The 19,441-nt window shown below is 49.9% G+C and overlaps 8 protein-coding genes across 8 annotated transcripts; 5 read left to right on the forward strand and 3 right to left on the reverse strand.

Annotated features, from left to right (window-relative positions):
• Nucleotides 1-383: 383 nt before the first annotated feature.
• Nucleotides 384-2,157, reverse strand: capA (adenylate cyclase-binding protein; the record flags this gene model as incomplete). The annotated part of the gene is made up of 5 exons (XM_057112564.1): nucleotides 384-1,123; nucleotides 1,161-1,327; nucleotides 1,377-1,678; nucleotides 1,739-1,994; nucleotides 2,111-2,157. 5 exons carry the CDS (start codon nucleotides 2,155-2,157, stop codon nucleotides 384-386), a joined length of 1,512 nt encoding a protein of 503 aa, XP_056977301.1.
• Nucleotides 2,158-2,553: 396 nt separating this feature from the next.
• N7484_002145 (ribokinase family protein) lies at nucleotides 2,554-3,857 on the forward strand (the record flags this gene model as incomplete). Its single annotated transcript, XM_057112565.1, has 3 exons — nucleotides 2,554-2,626; nucleotides 2,682-2,942; nucleotides 2,998-3,857. 3 exons carry the CDS (start codon nucleotides 2,554-2,556, stop codon nucleotides 3,855-3,857), a joined length of 1,194 nt encoding a protein of 397 aa, XP_056977302.1.
• Nucleotides 3,858-3,991: 134 nt separating this feature from the next.
• N7484_002146 (uncharacterized protein) lies at nucleotides 3,992-4,379 on the reverse strand (the record flags this gene model as incomplete). Its single annotated transcript, XM_057112566.1, has 3 exons — nucleotides 3,992-4,049; nucleotides 4,116-4,298; nucleotides 4,357-4,379. 3 exons carry the CDS (start codon nucleotides 4,377-4,379, stop codon nucleotides 3,992-3,994), a joined length of 264 nt encoding a protein of 87 aa, XP_056977303.1.
• A 304-nt stretch (nucleotides 4,380-4,683) lies between these two features.
• Nucleotides 4,684-5,898, forward strand: N7484_002147 (mitochondrial 54S ribosomal protein mL44; the record flags this gene model as incomplete). The annotated part of the gene is made up of 1 exon (XM_057112567.1): nucleotides 4,684-5,898. The coding sequence occupies one exon, from the start codon at nucleotides 4,684-4,686 to the stop codon at nucleotides 5,896-5,898; it is 1,215 nt and encodes a 404-aa protein (XP_056977304.1).
• A 411-nt stretch (nucleotides 5,899-6,309) lies between these two features.
• On the reverse strand, nucleotides 6,310-7,248 carry N7484_002148 (basic secretory family protein; the record flags this gene model as incomplete). The annotated part of the gene is made up of 1 exon (XM_057112568.1): nucleotides 6,310-7,248. One exon carries the CDS (start codon nucleotides 7,246-7,248, stop codon nucleotides 6,310-6,312), a length of 939 nt encoding a protein of 312 aa, XP_056977305.1.
• A 1,218-nt stretch (nucleotides 7,249-8,466) lies between these two features.
• N7484_002149 (uncharacterized protein) lies at nucleotides 8,467-12,444 on the forward strand (the record flags this gene model as incomplete). The annotated part of the gene is made up of 4 exons (XM_057112569.1): nucleotides 8,467-8,922; nucleotides 8,973-9,091; nucleotides 9,144-10,217; nucleotides 10,266-12,444. 4 exons carry the CDS (start codon nucleotides 8,467-8,469, stop codon nucleotides 12,442-12,444), a joined length of 3,828 nt encoding a protein of 1,275 aa, XP_056977306.1.
• Nucleotides 12,445-13,977: 1,533 nt separating this feature from the next.
• On the forward strand, nucleotides 13,978-17,997 carry N7484_002150 (ABC transporter ATP-binding protein; the record flags this gene model as incomplete). Its single annotated transcript, XM_057112570.1, has 1 exon — nucleotides 13,978-17,997. One exon carries the CDS (start codon nucleotides 13,978-13,980, stop codon nucleotides 17,995-17,997), a length of 4,020 nt encoding a protein of 1,339 aa, XP_056977307.1.
• Nucleotides 17,998-18,489: 492 nt separating this feature from the next.
• On the forward strand, nucleotides 18,490-19,166 carry N7484_002151 (uncharacterized protein; the record flags this gene model as incomplete). Its single annotated transcript, XM_057112571.1, has 2 exons — nucleotides 18,490-18,853; nucleotides 18,901-19,166. The coding sequence occupies 2 exons, from the start codon at nucleotides 18,490-18,492 to the stop codon at nucleotides 19,164-19,166; spliced, it is 630 nt and encodes a 209-aa protein (XP_056977308.1).
• Between the last annotated feature and the right edge of the window lie 275 nt (nucleotides 19,167-19,441).

The raw sequence follows: 19,441 nt of genomic DNA on the forward strand, positions 1-19,441 counted from the left end.
CTTTCTCTCCTTCATTTGCATAGCATGGTATCATTGGGGTTGCAATCACATGCTTTTCTTTCTTCCTTGATATTTGAGAATAAATTGGAAATAGTAATAACATCGACCTCGCTTCTCATTGGAATATCTTTTTCACGCCAGTAAGTCTGCGGAATACCTAGGTAATGGGGGCTTTAAAGCATAAAGGCTTTGGGTCTTTTCCTAGTACTTACTTCACAGTAAACTGCCCTAAAGTACCTATAGTCGAAAATCTTGAGTGTGGGAAAGCTCTTAATTCATTGAACAAGCTGAGCACCAAGCAAAGCGCTATTATTTCTATGGACAAGGTTTGTTCTTAGACAGTTACAGGAACAAAAATGATACTTCTCAATCGAGGTATAAGCTTAACCAGCATGCTCGACAATCTCAGTCACCAAAACACCGTCCTTGATGTAGCTCTTGAGCTGCTCAGGAACGGGGCACTCCTTGGTATCGTCATCAGTTCCCTCCTTGGGCGGGAGTGTGACGTTAACAGCAGTGCACTTGCTAGTGAAGACCTCCGTAGCAAGACTCTGCTGGCCAAGGTAGATAGTAGCGCCATCGACCTGGTCAAGCATGACAGTAGGAACGAAACCATCAATCTGCAAAGCAAATTTGGGCGACTTGATGATATCCAAGCAGCTGACAAGAGAATCAACAATGATCGACAGACCAGTGCAATTATCGATAGCGATAGCATTGGCCTTGCCATTAACCTTGACGATGGTCTTGTTACAGCGCGAGATGAGGATGGACTGGTTCTGGGCCGCGGAGATCTCAACAATATCTTCTGGGGCCTCGAAGTTCTCAACCAACCACTTGTTACCCTCAAGGTCCTTGCGAGGGGGCTTCTTCGTGCGCATGCTTTCGGGCTTAGGCTTCTTGCTGGGCGCCGGGGACTTGCCCCGAACGGCGCTGGAGCCTGCACGAAGGTTGGGGTTCTTGTGGGTCATCTGTGACTTGTCGACCTTGCGTAGGCCAGAGGTGATCTCTTCACCCTGGTTGAGCTGGTCGAACACGGCGGACATGTCTGGGGCGGGAGCAGCAGGGGGAGGAGGCGGAGGTGGGGGACCACCGGCACCGCCAGGGACGTTAAGGGTTGGGACTGGGGGAGGAGGGGGAGGGAGGGGGAGGGACGGCACCAGCGCTGGGGGCTGGTCCACTCTTGATTTGCTTCAAGGCCTCCAACGCATTGATTCCAGACTCGTCGTTCCATGTCAGGCCCTTAGGGTAGTGCTTGTTGAGATAGGCGGCGAGACCCTTAAAGTTCTGGTAGTAGGCTTGGATGTACTCGATGTGTGTACGGTCCCTAGGTATGTTAATTGGATGTTCCTCACGGTAGCACGGGATCGACCTACTTGTCCTTGTACTCCTTCAAGACCTTATTACCATAGTACTCAATACCACCCATCATCTCCTTCACGAACTCGGCGGGTTTACTCTCAAAGAACCAGCCCAAAGAAACAATTCCCTCTGCAACAGCGCTCAAGTGATTGAACAATGGGGAGGCGCGGTTCGATTCGCGAATGTTGTTGATGTTATCTGAAGCTTTGTGCAGGTCGGTCATAAGCTCCACGGGCTGAGGCTCCGGTTTCTTAGCCTTTGTGGAGACATAGAGATAGCTACGCTCAGCCTGGAAGGCCTGCAGAACTGCTTTGGACTATGGAACCAGTCAGCCATTGGCCAATATTCTGATATACTAAACCCTCGGAGAATTCACCTGCTCTGCAACCAATCCACCAATCTTGTCACCCAGGTTCACAAAGTTCTGTACATCTCCTTTGATTAATGCGTCGAAGTCTTGGATCTGGGGCGGAATCGGGGCGGCTGCCGGGGCGGCCGGCGGCGGAGGAGCAGGCTTCGGGGGCTCAGGAACTACAGGCGCAGCAGCAGTAGGGGTTCCGGCACTCTTTGGGTCGTTGGGATCATCCAAAGACATGGCCATGTCCTCCAAGCGTGAGGTCGCCGCCTCGAGCCTGTGGGGTCAGGTCAGTCGAATGTACTAGGGCTGGGGGAAGGGGGAAGGGTTCGGCTGGATTGAAATTCAAATCCAACTGGATGCTGATATTCATTTGCGATCAACAATACATACCGCTTGATGAGGGTGGTGAAATTGTGCATATGGTTGCCGCTCGCCATGTTGGGCAACACCTTGTTCTCTCAAAAGGAAGATGAGGTAAGGCGCAAAGGATGTGGCTGGAAAATTTGGGATGAGATGAGTGTTCAAAAGTCTTTGTGGCGTTGCAGTATAGCAAGACCGAGCCCTCGCGCTAAGTGTCAGGGGGGAGAAGTTATAGGACACGAATGATGTCGAGGCCTCCGAGCTCTCCTGAGGTTTCCCGCAGCTTGACCCAGCAACGGTAACTTACATACCTCAACGCCGTCTCCACTTGCACAGTGCATCAACGTATATTTTGTAATTACAGTACCACTGCTCCACTACAATCTGGCCCACTTCAACTCATTCTCCGATAGCACTGATACACTCGTTCTCTTCTTCTCCTATTAGCTGTGTCCTACTACATCATAACAACCATGGTCGAGACGAATAATCCTAATTCCCAAATGGGTGAAATTGAGTTCTGCACGTTGGGAATGTTTATTATAGGTATGCCCAAAGTATCTCGACACCCCGCAGGCCATATATTGACGGATTACTGTAGATGACATAGAATTCGGAGGCTCCAGACCTGACGTCAAGAACGTACTTGGAGGAGCTGCCTCTTATGCAGTTGTCGGCGCCCGTCTGGTTGCAGGGGCCAAGCATGGACGGGCTGTGAGTTGGATTGTGGATATGGGATCCGACTTTCCATCAGAGACTCTCGCAGTAATCAAATCCTGGGGAACAGACTGTGTCATCAGAGAGGACCACAGCAGACTCACAACAAGAGCTTGGAACGGATACCACCCAGACGAAAAGCGAGGTAAGCAGATCACTTCACTTTACTCGGATCTATGCAGATCGTTAACCTGATGCAGATTTCAAATATCTCACTCCGAAGCTGAGATTAGAGCCGTTCATGCTCTCTGACGCACAGGCGTGGTCTCGCACCTTCCATATGGTGTGCTCTCCGGCCCGTTGCATATTTATTGTAAATGAAATTCTCCAACGACGGGAACAGCTGCGAGAAGCGGGCAAAGCACCTTCTACGGAACATGCTTCAGAGCGCCCCATTTTCGTCTGGGAGCCAGTTCCTGATCTCTGTACACCTGAAGAGCAAGAGAAGTTTTTCGAGGCAAATCGAGTTGTTGATGTGGTGAGCCCTAATCATATGGAGCTGGGCATGATGTTTGATCAGCCCGAATGGACCGTGGAAAGTGAAGAATGCGAAGGGCTAGTCCGGAGGATTCTTGACGCCGGGATTGGTCCCAATAAAGATGGATGCATAGTCATTCGAGCGGGTAAAGAGGGAAGCTACGCCTATTCAGGAGCCCAGAAGCTTTGGCTCCCTGCTTACCACCAACCTAACACTTCAGGTGCTACGGCGGTGCTGGACCCTACAGGTGCGGGTAATTCATTCCTAGGCGCATTGGCACAGGGAATGGTAACTGCCGGCCGAGAACCGTTCGAGGTCATCGAGTCTACCTTGTCGCCCTCCGAGAGCTGGAAACAAGCCATGGAATCCTGGGGGCCGCGTCGCGATGTGTTAGGAGCGCTCATCTGCGCTACTGTCGCTGCCGGGTATGTGGTGGAGCAAATCGGAGTGCCTCAGATCTCTGTGGCCAATGGAAAAGAGCTGTGGAATCAAACTGAATTCACGGAACGAGTCCGCCTATACACGCAGCGATTATTCAAGACATTGCAAGAGTCTCCCCAGAGACACCTGTTGACCAATTGATCATGGTTGGTTGGGAACGCTCTTCTATTTTCGTACAGCCAGGGAATGATGAAATGATAGTAAAAATAACACAATAAAGAAATGTCCCGTCACGCTGGAAATCCTCCCATAGCTGTGTAACATGGTACCGTTCTCTATGATTCGTTCTTGGCGGCCTGTGCTGCCTCGTGCTCTCTGATCTGTCGGCTCCAGCTATAATCAAGGAATATAGGGTCAGCATTTAGATTGGTTTTCGGGTCATTAGTCGGAGGGACTAACTATCGGCTGGGGAAGAATCGACCAGGCTCGGGCATCTTGTCGCGGTGCTCGCGGTCAGCGCTGAGACTGAAAGCCATAGCAGCAATGCCAATCACAAAGGCACCCATGACAGCAGTGTTGGCCTTCCAGTTCGCCGGGCGGGAGTACCAGCCACCAGCGGGGGACCAGACTTCCTTGGGGTATCTGCGCAGCGATAACTCATTAGCATCTGACATTGAAATTTCCAGAAGTTCTGACATACGCGATCTTTCCGCCAGCACCCATTGTGAGGATTGAATTGGAAGGTTGTTGAGGATTGAAAGAGGGACGAGTTGAGGGAGGTCTCTTCTGCGGTTGAAGCCGAGAGGGCCGTTCAATTCGAAGGTCGAATGCCAAGACTCAGTTACCACATATGTACTAGCGTGGACTCACACGACCAGACCAAGATCCCGTGACTGGCAACAATTTCTCTTTTCTCTCCCCGTGAATTGGCCGCACGCCTCCGAGTCCCATCCCCCATTGACGCAGCGTGGCCAATTGTTTTTAATTTGATTTTGTGTTTCGTTTTCTGTCCACACTCGCCGTCCAGATGAAGCGGCTGCAGCTCCAAAGATGGAGCAGTACAGTTCTTTCGCCGCGAGCTCGAGCTGGTAACAGACTGCATCAACATCTCTACTCTGCCAGTTTACGGCATCAATCCACTGCCGCGCCTCTTCAATCTGAGTCAGCCGACCACGATGCCTCAATTGAAACGACTTTTGAGGATCCCGAGGTCATGCGCCAAGTCAGGAGTATTCACAAGCGCAAGTCTCAGCTGCAATATCCATCCCCTCCGGTAGAAGCCGCAACCAATTCCGCCAAACTTGCCGCCCTTCACGCTCGCCTTTACCTTCCTTCCCGACTACCCGTTCAGACACTTGCGCGGACTTTGGTGGACGCCTCCGCGGATCCTAATGCCGATTTCAACAATGAATCGCTGGCTACCCTTGGTCACGACCTCCTCACCTACTACACCTCCGAATATCTTCTTTGCAAATACCCCCGCCTGCCTTTGACCGTCATCTTCGCCGCCATGTACGCTTATGTTGGTCCCAAGACCCTGGCCGCCATGGCCAAAGAATGGGGTGTTGACCTCGCCGCGGTGCCAGGTGGAGAAGTCGACCCTGGTTATCTGCAATTCCGGAGGCTCGAACCTGGAACCGATGTGAATGCAGTTACAGATGATGTCAAGACACCACGGCCGTACGCCAACGCCTCGAAGTGGAGGAAGACGGTCACCTCAAAGATCTTCTACGATGATGAATTCGGTGACCCGATCAAGGGGGCGTCTACACCAGGCGAGGGTGTTACAGCCGAGCAGGCCAGTGCTACCTTCGTGCGGGCTTTGATGGGCTCAGTTTATTTGCATGCAGGCCGTCCCGCCGCCAAGCGTTTCTTCGAACAACACATTCTCTCCCGAAGCTTGAACATCTCAGATCTCTTCAACTTCTCCCAGCCGGCCCGTGACCTGGCTCGTCTGTGTGCGCGTGAGAACTTCGAGAAGCCCGTAGCCAAGATCACCAGTGAGACTGGTCGTCTCAGCAGACACCCTGTCTTTGTGGTTGGTATCTTTTCTGGCCAGGACCAGCTGGGTGAGGGCGCTGGCGCCAGTCTGCTTGAGGCTCGGGAGCGTGCAGCCCTCTCTGCGCTGAAGAGCTGGTACCTGTACAGCCCACTTAATGTGCGAGTTCCCAGCTCTATGGAAGAGGATGGTGCCTCGCCCTGGGAGCCGGCCCACGTTGACTTGGGTGAGGTGATCACTTAAGTGCGAAAAGCATACCCAAATATTGGGGCCGCGTTACCATATTCTTCCATGTTTTTTTTTATTGTTCTTTATTTCCCTCCCTTTTCCGGTGTGCGGTGATTTTGCATGGGAAGCAGGTCTGGGAAAAAAGAGTCTTCTCCTGTCTTTTGCATGACTGGATACTGTATAGTATGGGACATTTGATTCCTCCGATTCATCTGGTGTCTTTTATTTATTTTGGATTTTCCTTGTGTCATTGTTTCATTTGCTATCTGGCTACACTTCACTCCCAGCTAGAAATTGGTCGAACCACGAGATCAGACCATTGGTCTTGGTCTCGGCACTGGTGTATAGAGGTGCTCACCAAATGTATTACATCAATAAAATCATATTATAAAAGGACCTTCCAGATGTCTGTCTAAAGGGTAGTTTCTATGACTCGGGATTGAGAATCTCCTCTTCCCAATTTCCACGAGCCTTCTCATCTCTAGATTGACCATCTAACCATAAGCCATACTCCTCCCATAAAGTCTCAACCCCAGCACCAAAAAGACTTTCCCAAAATCCAGGGCTCACCTTTTCCTTATCCTTGCCCTCACCCAGATACCCAACTCTTAACAGCCGATCATTAAGCATCCCAACAGCCCCGGCTCCAGCAAAAACATCCTCGATCCACGCTAAAAAGTACGCTGTATGCTGATACCCAGCATCCCAATTTTTCGCTCTCTCCGCCGAGGACTGCGGCTTTTTCCAATGCGGTGGCTCCAAGCCCGCCTTTAGCCGTACGAAATCGGCAATCCCCTCAATTAAGCCGCCCGGCGGACGAGGGCTCTCACCGTTGCCAACGGTTTTGGGCGCAGTATGCTGGTAGCAATGCACAAGCTCATGCGTCAGAACACCAAGCAACTCATGAAGTGGATCAGCCTTGGCAGATGGGCCAGATGTGCATGATCCAATGTACTGCAGTGATAGATGGATCTCTTTGTGATCGTCGTCGAGCTCCGTGCCCGTGGTGTAGGCCACGCCGCCGAAATCCCGGAGGAAAAGGGTTACAGATCGCGTTGGGGGGACTGATGCTTTGAAGGATAGGCGTATGTTATCTTCTGTTTTGGTATTATCTTCGCTGGACCCTTGCGGCTCTGTGTAGAGGTATTGGACGATATTGCGGAGGGCTGTGTCGAGGGCTGAGGATACATCTGGGATGAGGGTAAAGAATGCTAAAGTTGCTGGGTGTCGGAGCTCTTGTGCGTGAAGGCGCAGTTTGGGCTGCGGGATTTTGTTTTTGTGGAGGTTCTGGCTGTCTTGTTTATCGGGGCTGGAGCTTGGTTCATGGGAGTTGGGGATCGCTGTTGGGGCGGGGTTTGGAGGCATCGTAAGTTCGGTCATGGGACATTCATGTACTTCAGTATAAGAAGGTTGTGTTGGAAAGACTGTGAGTTAACCGATCATGTTTTGCTTTATAGGGTAGGGAGGAATTGGAATTGAGGCTCTGTTCAGTGAGTTCAAAGCGGAGATAAGATGAGACTGAGCACAGAGGAAAGCGGGGATCCGGAGCTGAGCCGGATATCGCGCCCGCTCCGCTAGCTTTTATGGCTTTGGATCTTGTAGTGTTATTTCCACTGCGGCTCGAAGTAATTAATAGTTCCCAGTAAATAATTTCAGTTTGATGTGTGTTACTTCGTTTGTATCATAGGTGCACCCGGGGCATTCGTGAACCGAATTCCAAACATGGAGTATTCCACCTAAATATATTTCAGAGGTCTGATCAGCTCTTAGGGAAAATGACAAATCTGCGTAGGAGGCTGATGATATCCGACATTTGACCTGATTCGATTTGAATATTGCATGCACCCGCATCAGTTCGAATGATGTAAGATATCTACTCGAAACTTGTTAATGCATATCTATGATCCGTGTAACTGGCTTTGCTGATGGTTGCCCTTTGCAACCCCAAGGTAAACAAAACAACGTTGGGCTGGAACTGAGTCAACTTGTGTACAATTCCCAGCCGGAAGCCTTCGAGTAAACTATATAGAAGTTAAATCATCTATGGAATCCACACTAATCTTTTCAAATCGAGCTGAAATCCACAAATCTCCCAATTTAACCCCTTCAGTTCGTCGGAAAGCGCATCAGTGGAGACGATTATCTTATCGCCCGATAAGCCCCTTGTTTTCCCGGGAGCAAGGTTGTCAACATCCCACCATCCACGGTTTCAAACATCCACGCCCACGCCCACACCTTGAGTCTCAACAGTCGCAGCGGTAAGTGATTATTCAAAGTTTTCTTACATGCGCTCTTCCTATGCGCTTCCTGTAATATTTTCTCGGCCTTGTTTGCGCCACGGGTGCCTAACGTCATCTGTTGTCGTGGACACATTTCCCATCGCTGTGGACTTCGCGCGCATCAGCATGTGGTATAGATGGAACTAATTAATATAGCAGGCGATTCTGAACCCACGACTTGAGCTTTCCCTCAGCCTTCTCTTTCCGGCGCACCCCTTCGAAGATTCCGACTCCATATCCCGCACCATCGCTGGTGCCCTCACAGACCTGATTAACAAAGATTATTTGCTTTTCAGTGTCAAAGATGGAAGCCAAAGCCGCAGAGCTGCTAGCAGCCTTCAAAAACCCCAACCTCTCCGTTGACGCCAAAGTCGCCCATCTCACCGGCATCAAGTCCGATATCAAACAGAAAAATGTACCCGAGGGTGCCATTGCAACAATATTCGAAACAATCCGGCTTGCTTTAAGTTCTCAACACTATTCAGTTGCCAGCGGAGCCTTTTCTACACTGGGTCATTTCCTAAAGCGTCTGGCAATCCAAGACCAACAACAATGGATCATTTCACAGGCGCGCAACTTTTACCCCATTCTTACAGAGAAGCTTGGCGATCACAAAGAACGGATAAGAGCACAGGCTGCATCGATATTCACCGACTTGTGGCCCTTGGCTGGTACTGAGGTCGAATATCATGTTCTCGAGGTTGCCCTGGTGGGTAAAAACCCAAGAGCCAAAGAAATGAGTCTTCTTTGGCTATCCAATGTATGTCTTCTTCGGACCAGAGAAATTAAAGAGGCTCTGACAATCTTTAGATGACAAGAAATCATGGTCTTCTGTTCCGCCAGTATGTGCCATCACTAGTCGCATGCTTGGAAAGCGCGGACAGCTCCGTTCGAGATACGGCAAAAGTGGTTGTGATTGATTTGTTTCGGTATGACGAACGGCAAGGATATCCATCGATTTGACACTAACACAAAACTCAGGACTGCTCCCTCAAGAGCCAAATCTGACTTGCAAAAACAACTGGGCGCTCGTGGCGTGAGGAAATCAATTGCTAGTGCTATTTTGTCCGGAATTGGACTGACATCTGCCGAGTCCGAGAGCTCAGCCCGCCCCATATCCCGTGCTGAGCGACCCATTTCTGTGATGTCGTCACGTTCACATGCAGTAGACCTACATGAAGATGGTCTGTTTATCCATAATTCGCCATCACCAAGTTCCAACAATGACATTAACGACAATCCAGAACCAGAACCTATGAAAAACCGACCAGCCTCAAGGAATCATCTTGATCGACCGATTGCGAGCTCGACTGATGCCCCTGCCAGACCAAAAACCCCAGCTGAACAACCGCTCGTTCAGACACCATCCCAGGAAGATGTTGGAGTGGAGCCACATCTTGTTAGCTCAAGCAGAGACATTGATGAACTTGTTCGCGATATGCTTCCTTGGTTTGATGGTAGAGAATCTGAGGATAACTGGCTGAAACGTGAAAAGAGTGTGATCCTGTTCCGAAGGCTTACCCGGGGGAATGCGCCTCATGACTTTCCTCAAAGCTTTTTGCAGGCCACTAAAACTTTACTGGATGGATTCTTCAAAGTGGTTCACTCACTGCGGACTACCCTTTGTACCAACGGATGTCTTTTGATTCAAGACATCGCACGAACTTGCGGCCCAAAAATCGACCCTATGGTGGAAATCATCATGCAGAACTTGATCAAGCTGTGCTCCGCCTTGAAAAAGATCGCTGCACAGAACGGCAATGCGACAGTTGATGCAGTCATTGGAAATGTGACGTTCAACATTCGTATTCTGCAACACATTCATTGGGCATCACAAGAAAAGAATGTCGGGCTACGTCTTTTTGCTGCTGGATGGCTGCGGACATTGATCAGCCGACAGGCTCACCATAAGAGTACAGTTGAACACGGTGGTGGTCTGGATCTAATTGAAAAGTCCATCAAGAAGGGATTAGCTGATGCCAACCCTGGAGTACGCGAGGCCACTAGAGGTACCTTTTGGACTTTCTTTGGTGTGTGGCCTGATCGGGCCAATGGGTATGTGACCTTTTCTTTAATATCAATTCATTGACTAACATTTTGAAGGATTTTGTCCGAGCTGGATGCAAAATCACGGGGCCTTTTGGAAAAGGACCCGTCAAACCCAAATGCGGCCCAGCAGGCTAAGCCTGCTAGCAAGCCAGCACCCCGCTCTGCCCTCAAGGAAGCCATTGCTGCTCGTAAGAAGGCTCAGATGACTTCTCGCCCGGAGTCTGCTCAGTCCGCATTTACTGACAGCCAATCATCAGAGCCTGCACCCCGACCGGCTGTACGGACCGTTCCTACTGGTGCACCTCTTTCATCCATGTCCTCTGCACCCATGCGGCCGGCTATGAAACCGCGGAGGCCTGAATTGAGCCGCCCTGCGACCGCTGACCCGTATGCTCGTCGACCTGAATCTAGAAACCAAACGGCTAGACAGGCAACTCTCTCCCCACGATCGGTGAGATCCAAGACATCAACGCCTTCGTCAAAACCCCTCAATGCGCCTCGTCTTCGACCGCATGAGACTGGACAGTCGGGACAGTCTGGTACTACTAGGGGCAAGCCTAAGAAGCTTGACCTCTCGAAATCAAAGTCGCATGGGGATCTGGCAGGAGCAGCAAACCATGGTCGTAGTGATTCCATTGAGAGCATAAACCAGCTCTCGCAAGCCCGTCAAGCTGACCAGAAAGCCTATGAAGAACCGAACTCCCCCGCTCATATTGTGTTGGAAAGCCCCCCACTTTCTGCGACGCACCCTCAACATCATACTGAGCAGGTGGATACTCGTACTGTTACTCCGGAGCCCGTAAGAGAGCCAGAGCCAGCGCTAAAGCTAGAGTCCATGTCGCTAGAAGACCCCCCAACGGCGGATACTCTACGTCGTGAACCATCAACGCCCTCACGCAATTCAGACCCATTCTATGTTCCTGAGTCCGCCAAGGCACAACCCGAGGAGATGGTGATATATGAGGATCCTGCCACTCCTGTTGCTGCCGAGCAAACACCGCGGATTGACCCTGTTGAGCATTTCACGCCTACAAAATCACCTCGTCACATTGAGCCAGATCAGCCAGATCTTGACGAGACAGCGACAGCCACACCCGCGGAATCCACTACTCCAATCAAGAACCCACCTCATATGATTCCTCACCAGGGCTTCTCTACTGACGGAACCAACGAGCCCCAGTTCCCATCCCCAGTGCGAAGGACGCCACTCCGGGGCAGCCCTTCGCCGTCACGGAATCGACCCCAGGCGATACCTGATAATGGGGTGAGCAGAGACTCTACATTGACACACGAATCTATCATGGGTAGCCCTGAGAGGACTCCTACCAATGAGAATGTGACAGAACATGTTGCTAAACCAGAATATCCTGGAACCCCACGGTCCGCAGCAAAGCCCGGTGCTCTGGAGGAGGTAACATTGAACGAATCGGCCCTGCGGACCTCAGAGATGAGATATCGATCTGTTGAGCCTCAATTAACAGGCGAGGATACTCTCCGCCGAAGCCGTAAATGGGCTGAGCGTCATCGCAGCCCTAGTCCTCGCTCAAAGGATCCTGCCAACGCGAAGGAGATGCTCCCAAAGGCTCTCACCCGAATTGAGACCAAGACCATGGACATCTCGGGCTACCGCAAGCTACAAGGTCTTTTCCAATATCATGGCGAGGAGCTTGTAACCCACGAGCAAGACTACTACGCAGTTCTCGGGGCTCTACTCAATGAGTTGGAGTTGGCCCCCACGAACCGCAAGGATCATGACGTGAAGACCCAGATCCTTGCTACCATCCGGTCCATGCTCATCCGCACTAGCGATCTATTCCATCGGTACGACGCCCCTGTCATTGCGGCAATCGTTCGGGCCCGCCAGCACTACGAGTCGAACTCCCACTTCGTCACGTGCTTGGAGGAAGTGGCGGAACAGTTGGCGTCTTTGATCCCTGCCCCAATCTGCATTGAAGGCGTGCTGCAAGGATTGCCCGAGATGGATGCACAGAATGCCAACTCGTATCGACCGATCATCCTGGGTCTCTCTACGATCCACCAAGCTCTCTCGCAAGGCCCCGTCGAAATCTCCGATGAAGTTCTTGCCAGCGTTGGTAACGTGGTCAGCCGACAACTCGGTCACCCCTGGCCTGGTGTGCGCAAACAGGCTACGGAGTTGTGCACGCTCCTGAATCTTAAATTTGGTCTGGATCGAGTTCAGAAGGTTACCCCCCGGCTGGGGAGGGATCACTGAACCTGCTTACATACTTTATGGCCCGGCGGTCCCAATAGGTGCTGTTTTCATGCTTTTGCCATCGCTTCCTTGTACAAAGCCCATTTCTCTGGTTCTACCTTGTTCTTCTTTTATGGTGGGTTGTATTTACGAGGTGGCGCTCGACGATTTCTCATTATAGAACATAACAAAAGTTTTTTGGACACGAATCGATCTCGGAAACGTATCGTTTTTGCTTTGTTTCCTGTTTGATCGGCACTGAACTAATTTCCTGAGCCACACAAGGCACTGAACCTCGGGCCTTCAGTAGGTAGTAGGTCCAGGTACATACCATCGACTAGGCCCAATTACATGACTTAGTACCCGATCAAATATTCTAGAGCCAATTCTTCCATTCATCCTGTATGAATCTGTTGATTTGAAATAGCCAACACGACCCACGAGGAAGCAGCGGGATCTAGCGGATGTCGCGCCACTCGTGCGGGGACACCAAGGTCAGTGCACATGGGAACGGAGAAAGAAAAACCTTGAAACCAGGGCAACTTTAATCCTCAACAACCTTCATGGCTTGTCACGGTGGCGTTTTCAGGAACTTTCTCTGATCAATCAAATCAGATTGAGATTAGATCATCTGATAAAGAAATGAATTTTCCGAAGCACAGCTAAACCGCGTAAATTACTATGGAAACGTTGGAAATAGATCATCAGCCTGGATGCAACCGAGACCCGAAAAGCAAAAGTTAAATACCCAAACAGGCAGGTCGAGTGCCTACAACCAAGAAACGAGGTTGGAAATACTTTCTCAGGTTTGCTTAGGCGGTTCCCGCTCTTGCTGCGGATTATCAGATGCGCCTATGGAGTCGATTTATGCAGGGTCTTCATACACCGCACGGTGGGAGCGCTTGGGCCTCGAGATTTAGTAAGTAACTTGGCTTTTTTTGGCATTGTGCGTGCTCGTGTTGAGCACCGTTACTGCGTTATATGGTATGGATCTTCGTCGGAGTTATACGGTTTCCACTTCTGACCTTTCCTCGGGCATTGTGTGGCTTTGGTTCCTTGGGTCACAGTTGTCTTTCTTCATGTAGGATCCACTGGATGGCGGCCATTGTGTTCCAGTTTTGTTGCCTAGGCGTGTCATCTTGACGGGGCGTTTGGAGTCTTGGTCTTGATTTCCCCTTTTTTGTTGCGTATACTTTCTTGGCTGGAATCGACGTGCTGTAGCTCTTTTCAAGCCCGCGATTCGAAGATCTCTTCATATTTCAGTTCTTCATACTTCATGGCTACATGTCTTCCAAAAGACTCTATGTTCATGCGCAGACTTGAAGCTTTGTGGAGGTGGTTGTACCTATTGGATGTGGAGGACAGACTACTCAAACCGGTTGTGACATCGAGCTATTATTGCTGAATAGACCGCGAATTATGGCTGGCAACATGGAGACCAATGCACATAACGAGAAGAACGAAAGTCGGATGGTAGGCGCTTCAAGATGATAATGAGGTCTCTGGTACTGTGCAGTTGACTTACAGACGCAGGTCACTTGCATTAAGAAATGCATGCCCACGCAAAATAGCACAAGCAAACCCTTCTCCTACATTCGGCTCCTATTCTCTCTAGAATACACATCCACAGACGTGCTCCTCATCGCCGCCGGCCTCTTCTTCTCCATCGCTGCTGGAGTCCCCTTCCCGTTGCTCGGCATCGTTTTCGGCGATCTGATTAACGACCTCAACACAACCAGCTGCTCTTCAACACCCAGCCAGACAACAGATGTATCGGGTGCAGTACGTCAAAAGGTATTATACGTGATCTACATCACAATTGCCAATTTCTGCTGCCTATACATTCACTGCAGCTGCTGGAGCTACATCAGCGAACGCATCGCACGCCGCTACCGCCGCCGATATTTCGAGAGTATTATCAGACAAGAAACAGGGTACATCGAGAGTCTTCCAACGGGCGATGTGATCTCTCGCCTGGTGAGTGATATCGAAGTCATACAGTCCGGTACCTCGGAGAAAGTGGGGATTGTCATTTCCACAGTCTCATATTTCGTCACCTCATATATTGTGGCATTCATCAAGGTCCCTCAGATTGCGGGAATGCTGGTATCTGTTGTACCATGCTATTTTCTCATGTCATATGGTGGAGGCTATTTTATCAAGAAATACGCAGGAAGAATAACAGAGCATGTTAATGCAGCTACTTCCATCGCATCGTCAAGTTTATCTCACCTGGCTCTCGTGCACGCCTTCAATTCACACGAGCGTCTCGAGAAATTATTTGCGGCGCACCTTTCTGGGTATCGTCGTGATGCTTTGAAGAAAGCCTTAGCCCACGCTGTGCAGCTTGGGCTGCTATACTTTATTGCTTACAGCTCTAACGCGTTGGCCTTCTGGGAGGGATCCCGTCTCATTGCCGATTCGGTAGAATCGAATGGCTCAGGAGTTAGCGTCGGCGCAGTCTACACTGTCATTTTTGTGTTGATTGATGCATCCTTTATCCTCAGTCAAGTTGCCCCATACGTGCACGTCTTTGCATCTGCAGCAGGCGCATCTGAGCGACTGATGGTGGTCATCAATCGGGAGTCCCAGATCGATGGGACCTCAGAGTCGGGAGATAAATCTGCTCCACTCGATTTTGGAGATATCACTTTCAACGATGTGCATTTTACTTACCCGTCTCGACCTGATGTGCCAGTTCTACAGGGTGTGACATTCTCGATTGCACCTCGAAAGCATACAGCTATTGTGGGGCCATCTGGAGGTGGAAAGTCTACTGTTGTCGCCCTTCTGGAAAGATTCTATGATCCGATGTCGGGGAATATATGTATAGGAAACCAAGACGTTCGGGACGTGAATGTGCGGTACTTGCGGGGAAATATTGGATTCGTGCAGCAAGAGCCGTCTTTGTTGAATCGGTCGATTTTGGAGAATATTGCGTACGGACTGGTAACATCGGCCAGTGAAAAGCACCAGAACCTAACGAAATTTGTTCAAGACTCCTCTTTGTCCGATTTGACAGAGAAAATGCGCAGCGGAATGACCGAAAAAGCCGCTCTGGCGGAATTTGATCCTAGGGTTGCTGAAATTGTGGCTCTGGTCCGAGATGCCGCGGCCAGTTCGAATGCTTTGTACTTCATCGATGCTCTGCCATTTGGTTCTGCGACAGGCGTCGGATCATCTGGTGGCCAGCTCAGTGGTGGACAGAAGCAGCGAATTGCACTTGCGCGGGCATTGGTCCGTGACCCGTCAATCTTGATTCTCGATGAAGCAACGGCGGCTCTGGACTCGACCAGTGAACGACTGATTCAGGATGCGTTAGCTAAAGTAGCCGAACGCGTGACAATAGTATCTATCGCGCACCGTCTGGCCACTGCTAAGGATGCCCAGAAGATTGTGTTTATCCAGAAAGGTCGAGTCGTGGAAGAAGGTACTCATACGGAGCTGGTTGCGACAGGGGGCTCGTATGCTGAGATGGTGCGGCTCCAGAACCTTGGGAAGCTGAGTCCTGCGAGGTCCCCCAATCAAGACCCTATTCGTGAAGTTCTCGAGACGAGCGAAACATTTATCGACACGAAAGAAGCATTTCTTGACGTGAGCGGTGCTGATATTACAGACGAGACGTTGCCTGCATATACCGCGACTGCCATAAAAGAAACCAAAAAGCAGCAGAGGAAACGAAGGAAAGAAGAAAAGAAGCACAAACCACCAGGGTGGTTCACTGCCAAATTCACTTTCTCTATCATTCGCCCTAATCTGCTCTACGTTTTGCTTGGTCTTGCGTTCGCTGTGGTGATTGGCGGCAGCTATACCGCAGAAGCAGTTATCTTTGGCCACACTGTCAGCGCTTTGAGTCCCTGCATCGGAGCTGAAAGCATTCGCCATAGCGGTCATCTCTACGGGCTTCTTTTCTTCATCATAGCAATCATCGAATTCTCGGCCAACGTGATTGCAGGCTGTGCATTCGGCTGGGCTGCGGACAAGATTCTATACCGTATGCGAGTCCTTTCTTTGCGATCTCTGTTTGGTCAGACCATTCAATGGCATGGCACAGAGGATCGAACACCAGGAACACTCATTACTTATATTACTAGTGATGCAGCGGCGCTAGGCAGTATTACCGGCACTACTATAGGGTTACTCCTAGCCACAGCTGTGAACCTGATTGCTGGCTTAGTGGTATCATTTATCATTGCTTGGAAGATCACCATCGTGCTACTTCCAACAATTCCTGTCCTTCTGATAGCAGGCATGATGAAGCTCCGAACGCAGGCCAATTTTGCAGAACGACACCAAAAGGCTTTCGCACAAGCCACTGCTGTCACAATAGAAGCTGTCGAGAATATTCGAGCCATTTCGGCATTCAGCCTGGAGAAGCAGTCCTACGCTGTTTATGAACGCGCACTGAAAGCTCCATATCAAGAAACCTTGCGGTCTATCGCATTTGGCAATGTATTCCTTGCGCTTTCTTTCAGCATCAGTGCACTCGTCTATGCATTGGCATACTGGTGGGGTACTAAGCAGATATTAGCTGGTCTGTACTCGCAGACGCAGTTCTTCATCGTGATGCCTGCGATTCTTTTCAGTACACAATCCTGCGGACAGATGTTCGCTCTCGCACCAGATATCTCAAAAGCCGGCTTGGCTGCCTCGAACATCACAGAGCTACTTACTACCCACTCATCCGACGAAGAATTGAATCCTGATGTCTCAGGAAAGATCGCCAATTCCGACTTACATTTGCTCGAAGAAAAGCTCACGGATCCTGAAGCATTTCACCGCGAACAGCAAAATGCGGACATAGCTGGTCCGCCCCCAGCCTTGAATGGTATCGGGGCAGAACTGCAGAACGTGCATTTCGAATACCCCTCAAGACCAGGAGAGCCTGTGCTCCGCGGTCTTAATCTGAAGATCAAACCTGGTCAATTTTGTGCTCTGGTCGGGCCAAGCGGCTCTGGCAAATCCACCACTTTCGCCATGCTGGAACGATTCTACCGACCCGAATCTGGCGCTGTGATAATCGACGGAGTCAACATCACCCGACAACTAGGCACACAATTCCGCGACGAAATAGCCATCGTTCCACAAGAGAATGTACTCTTCGAAGGCACAGTCGCATTCAACATCGGTCTCGGCGCTAGACCAAATCATGAGCCAACACAAGCAGAGATCGAGGAAGCATGCCTCATGGCCAATGTTCACGAAGTGATAATGGCACTACCAGAAGGATATCAGACACCATGTAACCGAGATGGAAGGCAATTCTCCGGCGGACAACGACAGCGGTTATCGATTGCGCGCGCGTTGGTGCGTCGGCCGCGTTTGTTGCTGTTGGATGAGTCGACTAGTGCGCTGGACGTGGAGTCTGAGAAGCGCATTCAGGATGCACTTGCGACTCTTGCTGGTCGGACGACAATAGTGGCCATTGCACATCGACTGAACACTATTCATCGGGCTGATTGCATTTATCTTATCGAGGAGGGGCGTTGTACGGAGCAAGGGACCCACGAGGAATTGATTGAGCGGAGTGAGATTTATCGAACTAGTGTTATTCATCAGTCTTTGGAGACATAGTCATCATAATGATAGGGCTTGGGAAGTCTCAGCGCTAGATAGAGATCCATATTGGCATTTCATTACATGATCGTCTTTTGCCCTCTTGCGTCTCCTCGTAGCTTCTTCGCCTAACTCACTACTTTAAGCCTTTTGCATAATGTATTTGCATTTGTTCAACGACTGCAAATTTAATAGGCCCTTTGCCAGAGCTAGTACTCAAGAGCTGTCGTCGCTTCATCGAGGCCCAGCAACCGACTCACCCTGCGTAAAAATAACGATCGACTCCGTCAAACAAAGATGACTTAAGACTGTATCTTGTCAATCATCGGAAATTGACCAGCTATGAAAAATGTCGAATTAGGTTTAAAATTTATGGTGCGAAAGTTGACACCTGACAAAAGTGGATCCCGTGGTGATAACGACCGCGTGTTAACGCGTTTCCCAACGCGACGTATCCATGTCTACAAAATTCTTCTTTCCCTAAAGATTCAAAAATTCATCTGTGACAACATGGACGTGTCATCTTTGATCGGCAAGAATGATGAAGCTCAAAATGAAGAAGTCACATTTGACGATGCTGCTCTCGGTTTTTCCATCGACACTGTCTCCAGCACAGTACTGCAAAGCCTTTTGAGGTCCATTTGCGAGACAATACCGGAAGCGAAAAAGAAGGCCATTGAGCATCTGCTCGTCGAAAAGAGCCAAGTTCCGACTCCACCAGGCTCTAAAAGAGACCACGATGCCTACAAAGGCACAACAGATGCATCGGGCCAACAACTTGGGTGCAGGAGGCCGAAATATTCACATTGCGAGACCTGCAAAAAGGAGTTTAATACTCTGACGAACAACTCGTCAGCTTGTCGATATCATATTGGTAAGTTTATGAGCCGTGTTATTAACAGATAACTAATATAATTTTAGAGGACGCATATGCGGACGAAGACTCCCACTTGTTTGTGGATAATGATTTCTTCGGGCCCCAGGAAGCGGACTCTAACGACGATCTGAAGAAGGATCATCCAGATTGCTTTATATTTGAATGCTGTGGGGACAGTTTGAAGGATAATCCTCACGGGTGTGAGACTGATTGGCATAAGGAGGCGCCGTCACATGTTCGTGCCATGACTGAGCATATGGCACGCGTGGCACCAGAAACACACGTGGCAAAAAAGGCCCGTATACTTTAATTGGTGTACATTTCTTCTCATTTCTTCGTCAATCTTGCCTGTACAGCGGTTATTATCCACCTGGAAAGGAATGTGAGGATTTTCTTGGAGCTTTGCATCCCATTATCTCTCTACTGCTACGAAAATTTGTCTCCTTAAAAGGCCCATGAAAAGCAAAATGATAAGGCAACTTATTATTCTATTGTAATTCGATTGTTCAGTCATTCTCATGTGTGATACTGAGAAGAACTCTGAACACCATGAGAAGGATCGGTACTGGGATTATTAATAGCATA

The sequence above is a fragment of the Penicillium longicatenatum genome, assembly GCF_028827895.1.
Source record: "Penicillium longicatenatum strain IBT 33135 chromosome Unknown contig_1_segment0_segment0, whole genome shotgun sequence".
Taxonomy (NCBI): Eukaryota; Fungi; Ascomycota; class Eurotiomycetes; order Eurotiales; family Aspergillaceae; genus Penicillium; species Penicillium longicatenatum.